At 35.6% G+C, this 10,327-nt stretch overlaps 1 protein-coding gene across 1 annotated transcript in view; it reads right to left on the bottom strand.

Annotated features, from left to right (window-relative positions):
- LOC128693788 (glutamate receptor ionotropic, kainate 2) overlaps positions 1-10,092 on the bottom strand; it is a 73,998-nt gene extending 63,906 nt beyond the window's left edge. Inside the window, exons 1-3 of the mRNA XM_053783664.2 lie at positions 10,079-10,092; positions 9,096-9,154; positions 8,885-8,938 (exon numbers count right to left, since the gene is read on the bottom strand). Of these exons, the coding sequence (XP_053639639.2) occupies positions 8,885-8,938; positions 9,096-9,154; positions 10,079-10,092 (127 nt within the window). The remainder of the gene's footprint in view (positions 1-8,884; positions 8,939-9,095; positions 9,155-10,078) is intronic.
- Positions 10,093-10,327: the final 235 nt, after the last annotated feature.

The raw sequence follows: 10,327 nt of genomic DNA, 5'->3' as shown, positions 1-10,327 counted from the left end.
CTCCATCCGAGATCATACATACCCAGGATGACGCGAGTATGGAACACATTCGTACAGCATTATGATGTCAACGAGATAAAGTCAGTTGATCAAATGAAAATGCTGGCCCACAGATGGCTCCAACTTCATCCTGTTCCCTACTTGTATGTCTCATAATAAATTATGCTTTCAAATGAGCTGATGTAGGTAACAGCTCTTAGCTTGCCAATAAAGTTAGGAATCCTTAACCAGTAAATAGCTTGTCAATAAAGCTAGGGATCCTTAACCTTGTCAAACCCTGTGTAAAAAAGAGAGAGAGAGATGGATATACTGAAGTAACGTAGTGTTAGATCATTCACTCAGTGTCGCAGTACTCTGGCTGATTCTCAGATTTCACAATAGTTTGTCTCAGTTTACAATGAGAGCTAACTGTCCTGCAAACCTGTAACACGCATATGATATATATGTCGTGCCGAATAGGTAAAACTTGTCAATTAGCAAGAACTCATTTGAAATTAAGTCCTTTATACGTTTAAAGATATTTTTTTCGTTTATGTTAATGTAAAAATTAATAATTTTGTACCAAAAGAACCTCAAAAACTTATTTAACCTTATTATAACAATCACAACTTAATTTAGCCTAATCCAACTAAACATATTTTACGTAAGTTTACAATAATTTAATGATAAACAAACATAATGAAATATATTTTTCGTTAGGTTCAGAATGATTTTTTGCAAAATTATTGCATACACAGATTTTCGCATGTCTTATTCGGCAAGAAGAGCGCTGCTATTTAAGCCAAAATTGCAAGTTTTACCTATTCAGGCATTTGACATTTATATTATATATATATATATATATATATATATATAATATATATATATATATATATATATATATATATATATATATATATATATAATATATATATATATATATATATATATATATATATATATATATATATATATATATATATATATATATATATATATCGTACCGAATAGGCAGAACTTGCGATCTTGGCTTAAATAGCAACGTTCATCTTGCCATATAGGACAAGTGAAAATTTGTGTATCCAATAATTTCGCCAAAATCATTCTGAACCTAACGAAAAAAATATATTTCACTGTGTTTGTTTAGTATTAAATTATTGTAAACAAATCTAAAATATATTTAGTTGGGTTAAGCTAAAATAAATTGTTCTTGTTATAATAAGTTTAGGTAAGTTTTCTAAGATTCTTTTAGTGCAAAATTATAAATTTTTCCATCAACATTAATGAAAAAAATATATCTTTAAACGTATAGGAGAAAATTTTAGAAAGGACTTAATTTTAAATGATTTCATGCTAATTGACCAGTTTTACATATTCGGCACGACATTTATATATATATATATATATATATATATATATATATATATATTTATATATATATATATATATTTATATATATATATATATATATATTCAACTCACCAGCCGTCTCCCACTGAGGCAGGGTGACCCAGAAAGAAAAAACAGTTTCACCATCACTCACAAAGGATCACTGTCTTTGCAAAGGCACTCAAAATACAACAGTTTAGATGTCATTCGAAACAGCCAATATCCCAAACCCCTCCTTTAAAGTGCAGGGATTGTACTTCCAACTTCAGGACTCAAGTTCGGCTAACCGGTTTCTCTGAATCCCTTCAGAAAATATTACCCTGCTCACACTCCAACAGCTCATCAGGTCCCAAAAACCGTTCATCTCCATTCACTCCTATCCAACACGCTCACACATGCCTGCACGTATGTGCCTGTGTGTATATATAGTATGCGAGTAGATATCTTGTGAGATTATATATATATATATATATATATATATATATATATATATATATATATATATATATATATATATATATATATATATATATATATATATATATATATATATATATATATTATATATATATATATATATATATATATATATATATATATATATATATATATATATATATATATATATATATATATATATATATATATATATATATATATATATATATATATATATATATATATATATATATATATTATATATATATATATATATATATATATATATATATATATATATATATATATATATATATATATATATATATATTATATATATATATATTAATATATTATATATATATATTATATATATATATATTAATATATTATATATATATATTATATATATATATATATTAATATATTATATATATATTATATATATATTATATATATATATATATTACAGATATATTATATATATATATATTATATATATATTATATAATATATTATATATATATTATATATATATATATTATATATATATTATATATATATATATTATATATTATATTATATATATATATATTATATATATATTATATATATATGTATTATATATATATTAATATATATATATTATATATATATTATATATATATATATTATATATATATTATATATATATATATTATATATATTATATATATATATATATATATATATATATATATATATATATATATATATATATATATATATATATCCAACCTTTTTCCTTTCCTCTGTCTACTGTGTAGAATTTCTCTTGGCACTGCTCTGCCGTGATGGAAATATCTTCGTAATTCAATTTCTGTGTGTGGCTATCCCAAGAGATGGCCATTCCGAAGTAATAGTAACTCCAGCTATACTGGAAGGAAATCTTTGAAACCTTTGAACTCTTGCTGGAATGTTTAATGATATCCTTACTACCCCGCTGAAGTCTCCCAGCTCGGGCTGACAGATTTCAACAGCTTGTACGAGCACCATCCTGCATGATGGAATATGACAGGGGAACATAGTTAGCTTTCGTTCCCACCTTGTGACTGTTATATAGAATAGGGTAGCAGCGCACAGCTAATTATCCATATATTCTTATATAAAGAACCTTCCCCTTCCCCCCCCCTCTCTCTCTCTCTCTCTCTTGTTCAAGCCCTTCCCTCTTCAATCACTACCCGTTCCATTCAGCCTTTCTACAAACTTTTACCTGGTACTTTTGAGGCTTTTGTCTTGGTGTTCTAAAGGAGGGTGGCTCCCCTGTGAAGGATAGTAATGCAACAACAGTTAAGGGGGGGATGCACTAAACCAGTAGCGGTTATGCAACGCAAAGGGAATGGGAGGCAGTCATATATGATCCTGATCTCTTTGCTTTTATTTACTTTATTTGTATTATAGTCCCACACACACATGTTATTGATGTGGAACACCATGGAGGAGATCACGTATGGGGTCCGAGCAAGGTGGAACACCACGGAGAGGATCACTTATGGGGTCCGAGCAAGGTGGAACACCACGGAGAGGATCACTTATGGAGTCTGAGCGAGGTGGAATACCACGAAGGGATCATCAGGAAGGCCGTGACATAATGATGCACTGGACCCAAGTAACTGATTGTCCTTTGTAAGGGCGAGTATGTCAAAACAACAACTACGGTCCCCAGTGTTATATTCGCTCATATTCGACTGATGAATTATCAAAACTAAGCGCTAAACCCCCCAGGGTCACACAGCGCTGTTCACTGAAGAAGCCTGTTGTGAAGGCAAAACATTTTGACAATTGAGATACTAAAGTGTTGAACAGGTGTCTTATTCTTCAGCCTGTCTGTATTATAAGAACTCTTTGAAAGAGTCCTGGAAGAGATAAAAATCTCCTTACTCTTGCTTTCTTCATGTCCTACACCGGAGATTCTGTGTATTACGTTAACCTACCTCCATCCAAGACCTAGATATTGAGCTCATAGGAAAGATTCTCTGTGATTCCCTTAATGATTAACTATAAACGAAAAGGAGGCTGGGGGATCACCTGGTTTGGCACCTCACGAATTTACACAGCTGCAGAAGAGAAGACTGATGAATGGGTAAACGGTGGGAAACTGAGAAAAGTTCAAAGTACATCTTATTTGATTAGCGTAAAAACAATAACAAAGACGACCGGAAACTGAGTAGGGTTCGAGAAACAAAAGCTTCAAACCTCCCTGGAGATAAGTACCTCTGAGTGAACATAATCCAGAGTAAATCAGCTGAAGCGCACATCAACCAAATAACTGTTGCAACAAATGCAAGACGGATAGCTTTCAGAAACCTCAGCAAGGGTGATTCATAAAATTGTATATGACATTGGTCAGGCTCATCTTGGAGTATACAAGACCATTATGTAACTACATTCCATTAAGCATGTCAGGCTGGAAAATGTACAAAGGTGTACAATGGATAAGTGTTCAGGTGTACACTTATCCAGGGCAGGTGTGGGTTTTCTTGCTAGCTTAGTTGAGGGGGTTGTTAGGACTTTAAACTAGGATTAGTTAGAATCTTAATAGTAACTGTCATGGAGTAACTCTGGGTAAGGATAATTTCAGAAATTGTGTAAAAAAAAAGATGAATAGGAAAAATGTGCAGAAGAAAAAACATATGATGGTATTTTATGCTAACAGTCGAAGTGCAAGAAATAAAATTAATGAATTACGTTTGGTAGCATGTGCTGGGAACTTTGATATCATTGCATTAACTGAAACTTGGTATGATTTAAAGAGTTGGGATATGATTGCTGAGTGTAATATTCAAGGGTTTAAGTTGTTCCATGTGGATAGATGTAATGGGAAGGGGGGAGGAGTTGCATTATATGTTCGAGAAAACATTAATTGTTGCATAAAAACAGGTATAAAAATAGATGGAACAGTACCAGAATCTGTTTGGGTAGAGTTTGTAGAGGGTCAAGAAAAACTAATTCTAGGTGTAATGTACCGACCTCCAGGCTTGGACCACGATGGAGGGAGACTTCTTTGGGACGAAATTGTTAGGGCTTCTAGACACAATAACATAGTCATAGTAGGGGACTTTAATTTTAGTCAAATAGACTGGAATTTTTTGACAGGTAATCTAGAGTCCAGTGACTTTATGGAAACAGTTCAGGACTGTTTTCTAAAGCAGTGCGAAACAGAGCCTACCAGGGGTAATAATTTGCTAGACCTAGTCTTGTCAAATAAGGAAACACTCGTAAATAATCTGGAGATCACTGAAGAGCTTGGCGCAAGTGATCACAAATCCACCACTTTTAGCATTAACTGGGAATGCAAGAATAATGATAATACAGTAAAAAATCCCTGATTTTCGTTCTGCCGATTATAATGGACTTAGGGAACACCTGTCTAATCTTGATTGGGGTTATCTAGCTAATGATTTTATTGACGATGATCATACTTATGATTATGAAGTGATCTGATTTTATGATTGCTTTCTTAATAATCTACACCGTACCCAGAGTATATACATTCCCCAGAGAGAAATTAGGTCTAATAATAACGATCCCAAATGGGTTAACAGGAGGCTAAAGCATCTATTAGGGGAGAAAATGGGAGTTTATAGGCGCATCAGAAGAGGAGAGGTTAACCTTACTGATCAATATGTTCAGCTTAAAAGAGGAGTAAAAAAGGGGATTAGAAAGGCTAAACGTGACTATGAAATTAGAGTTGCTAATGAATCAAAGACTAATCCAAAGGGGTTCTTTCAAGTGTATAGGACGAAGGTGAAGGAAAAAGTAGGACCTCTGAAAATTGGGAATGGACAGCTGACGGATAATGAACTGGAAATGTGTTCCTTATTTAATGACTATTTTTTGTCAGTTTTTACACAGGAAGATGTAAATGAGATTCCAGTAATTAACAATTATTTAGTTCCTGATGAATTTAAATTAACTAATATTACTGTCACGAGGGACATGGTTATTAAACAGATAGACACTCTGAAGCAAAATAAGTCCCAGGGACCCGATGAGCTGTTTTCCAGGGTACTTAAGGAATGCAGGATGGAGCTTAGTCAGCCATTAACGAGTGTGTTTAATGTTTCCATCCTTACCGGTGTTGTGCCAGAGTTGTGGAAGATGGCTAATGTGGTTCCTATATTCAAATCAGGGGATAAGTCCACTCCTTCAAATTACCGTCCAATAAGCCTGACATCTATAGTGGACAAGTTATTAGAATCAATTATAGCTGACATTATCAGAAGTCACCTTGAAGAGCATAACTTGATAAATGAATCTCAGCATGGATTCACGAGGTCGTTCCTGCCTGACAAACTTACTGACGTTCTTCAATAGAACATTTGAGGCAGTTGACAGTGATAAGGAATATGATATTGTTTATTTGGATTTAAGTAAAGTCTTCGATAGAGTACCTCACAAGAGACTCTTAAGAAAAGTGGCAGCTCATGGTGTAGGAGGTAAAGTTCTAGCATGGATAGAGGCATGGCTTACCAATAGAAAGCAGAGAGTTACCATTAATGGAGTGAAATCTGAATGGGGATTAGTCACTAGTGGCATTCCACAAGGATCAGTTTTAGCCCCTCTCTTGTTCGTAATTTACATTAATGACCTTGATGAAGGGATTACGAGTGACATGAGTAAGTTTGCTGATGATACAAAGATAGGCCGTATAATTCACTCTGAGGAGGATATCAATGAACTCCAGGACGATTTGGACAAATTAATGTCTTGGTCTGAAAAATGGCAAACGAAGTTCAATGTGGATAAGTGTAAGGTACTTGCCCTTGGTAATGAAAATAACCCTCGAAGCTATAATCTAGGTGAAGTAGAGCTTGATCATACAGAATGTGAAAAAGACTTGGGAGTCATGGTAAGCAGAAATCTAAAGCCAAGACAGCAGTGCCTTAGTGTGTGCAACAAGGCCAACAGATATACTTCTTGAGATAAATCCAAGTAAAGTAACAGAAGTCCAAAAGTTATTTTACAGCTCTATACATCACTAGTGAGGCCTCATTTAGATTATGCTGCTCAGTTTTGGTCCCCTTACAACAGGATGGATATAATGAACATGGATGGATATAGACTCATTAGAGAACTTATAGAGAAGAATGACTAAAATGATTTACTGTGTAAGGAACCTCCCGTATGAAGATAGACTTGTTAGGTAAGACACATATGCAACAGTTAGGTATCTTTATTATGAAACGTTTCGCCTACACAGTAGGCTTCTTCAGTCAAGTACAGAAAAGTTGATAGATAGACTTAAAGCCTTAAAGTTGATAGATAGACTTAAAGCCTTAAATCTCCACTGTCTGGAGAGGCGTAGAATGAGGGGAGATATCATTGAAGTGTATAAGTGGATGACGGGCATAAACAAGTGAGATATTAATAAAGTACTGAGGGTGTCAAACCAGGTAAGAGCCAGAAATAATGGATTTAAGTTGGATAAATTTAGATTTAGAAAGGACATAGATAAGTACTGGCTTTCTAACAGAGTTGTAGATGCGTGGAACAGTCTTCCCAGTGGGGTGGTAGAGGCTAGGACCTTGGGTAGCTTTAAGAAGAGACTGGACAAATATATGAGTGGGAGGGGCTGGGTTTGATTGGTGTCATTGGGTACGGGAGTTATTTCTTGGGTAGCTTTGGGTAGAGGTCCTTTTGATAAGGACCTGCCTCGCATGGGCCAGTAGGCCTTCTACAGTGTTCCTCCATTCTTATGTTATGTCCATGTACTGTTTGTAACGGCTTGACAAAGCTCCTGGAGAGCGAAACGTTGCCACAATAAAATGTCACATTAGTTGCACTTGTGTCCTTTTACTTTACATGATTACAACGACCAAAATACTGAGAGGGACTAGTAGAGTGGACAAGGAAAAGTCTGTTAGGTAAGACACATATGCAACAGTTAGACAACTTTATTCCGAAACGTTTCGCCTACACAGTAGGCTTCTTCAGTCGAATACAGAAAATAGGCAGGAACAGTAGAGATGTGAAGACGATGTAATCAGTCCATCACCCTTGTAGTCGTAGAATTTGAGGTTCTACGACTACAAGGGTGATGGACTGATTACATCGTCTTCACATCTCTACTGTTCCTGCCTATTTTCTGTATTCGACTGAAGAAGCCTACTGTGTAGGCGAAACGTTTCGGAATAAAGTTGTCTAACTGTTGCATATGTGTCTTACCTAACAACCTGTCGGTATTGTATACCATTTTGATGTTCATCAAGGAAAAGTCTGTTAGAGAGGCTGGTCTCAGGTTCCCGATGGAGCAGCTGGAAGTTAAAATCACAGAGGAGTCACAGGGATGTTAGGGAAATACTACTTAGCCTTAGAGTGGTCAGAAAGCGAACCGAACTAGACAAGAAAGTAATAAAGTCATGAACTATTATACATACATGTATATAGTTAAGAGTAGGTACGATACGTCTCACGCAGCCAGGAGAAAAACTTAGCAGCAGCCAGAGAGGATGCAGCGCCAGGAACTCAGCAATAGATGAAAATAAAAGGTATAAAATACCGACACAATGGAAACAAACACATATGAAGTTTAATGTGATCCTTTATTGGCAACGTTTCACCTACACAGTGGGCTTTTTCAAGTCACACACACATCTGCTGTGTGTGTGTGACTTGAAAAAGCCCACTGTGTGGGTGAAACGTTGTAAATAAAGGATCACATTAAACTGCATATGTGTTTATGTTTCCAACTCAGCAATAGCCAGAGAGAATGCAGGGCCAGGAACTCAGCAGCAGCCAGAGAGGATGTAGGGCCAGGAACTCAGCAGCAGCCAGAGAGGATGTAGGGCCAGGAACTCAGCAGCAGCCAGAGAGGATGTAGGGCCAGGAACTCAGCAGCAGCCAGAGAGGAAGCAGGGCCAGGAACTCAGCAGCAGCCAGTGAGGATGCAGGGCCAGGATTATTAAATTATTATAATTATGGGAGAGCGCTAAACCCGTATGATTATATAGCGCATGTGGAGGGGAATGGAAGGTATTCAGGCTCAATTCAGGGAGCCGGAGTACAGATCCAATTCCCTAGATCAAGAACCCCTCACCAGCGTCAAGGAACCTCCCTTTAGGGGCCTGCAGGGCCAGAAACTCAGTAGACCCTGTAACCACAAATATGTGAGACCAGTTTAATCAGAGTTGTACTCCAGAAAATTGCTTTCAGCATGAACGCTGCATAATGGCTGATTATTTTTCTGAGAAAATTGTCCACAAAAATGGGCCCGATTCCTCTTTCCTCCCTTCCAGACACAGACTAACGTCGTTGGGGCACCACCAACCCAGTAAACACTGGCGAGGATGCTCTCAGCACACTTAAGCTATTAATATTGATAGAATTAACGACAATATGTTAAGTAAAAGGACACACAGGCAACTAAAGTAATGGATGTTGCCGTGGCCTACCAAAGCCAAACACACTGGCCCTTGTAGGGGATTCATCCCTGAAGAATTAACTAACAGCTAGTGACGAGAATAAGATCGGATAAATAGGCTTTTGCTTGTGCTCTTAATATGTGTCCACATTATTATAAGGCGCTAAACCACAAGGGCTATACAGCGCTGTATGTCTCCACAGTATACATGATGAATTCAGTGAAAATAATTTTCATAATGTACATTAAAAAATAATACTTTATGAGAGTATTAAGCTTTCAGAAAATATAAGAAATATCCGTGAATGAAACTTACTCTTCACTGATCGTGTCCCAATATTCACTACATAATGACTCACGAAATCGTAATGACACGATTGCAAACATACACAATTCTTTTCTAATTGTGTCCCTACCTATTTTAAGAAACATTTAATCCCGGTTCACGGTGACACTCTGCACTGCACCTTCCTATCTTAGCCCTAAATGTAATCTCTCGGATTATGTATTATAAATGCATAAGCCATAACTGCTTTTAATTGTACGTGTATATAAGTACATTCAGATTTATTACGCAGGAACATGACAGTGATGATTATGTTCTTCATTCTAGACTCAACACTTCAAAATTATAGATAACTGTTGCAATGTTTAGTGGAAATAAGTAAAATAAAAAATCTTTTAGGCCTGTCCTAGACAATTCATCATGTTCCTGGTAACATTGTTAACATACGGCTTGATGGACAGTTCTGTCGCTGACATAGGCAATGTAATACTTTTCTAACATTTTTTCTACACGATGAAGCGGTATTCCTACTCTTGTATCATCGATAACATCCTCAACAGCGTATAATTGTGGACAACACTTACCTGTGTGAAGTCATCTTCGCGGTACGAGCAGTGACCTTCAAGGTTCCTTCTGGTGATCACTGAACGAGGCAGCGTGTGAAAAGACTATCACTGTACTCGGGTCATTAAGGCCGGAATTCACAAGTACACTATCACCAACAATAATTAAATCCAAAAATATGTATTAAAGTAAACTCTCAGTATAAATATACACAAGAGATATACATTTCTCAGTTTATATACACTGATAAGTATACGACATGGACACGA

The sequence above is a fragment of the Cherax quadricarinatus genome, chromosome 34 (assembly GCF_038502225.1).
Source record: "Cherax quadricarinatus isolate ZL_2023a chromosome 34, ASM3850222v1, whole genome shotgun sequence".
Classification (NCBI taxonomy): domain Eukaryota; kingdom Metazoa; phylum Arthropoda; class Malacostraca; order Decapoda; family Parastacidae; genus Cherax; species Cherax quadricarinatus.
The sequence above is the reverse complement of the archived record's forward strand: the minus strand, read 5'-3'. Positions and strand labels throughout refer to the sequence as shown.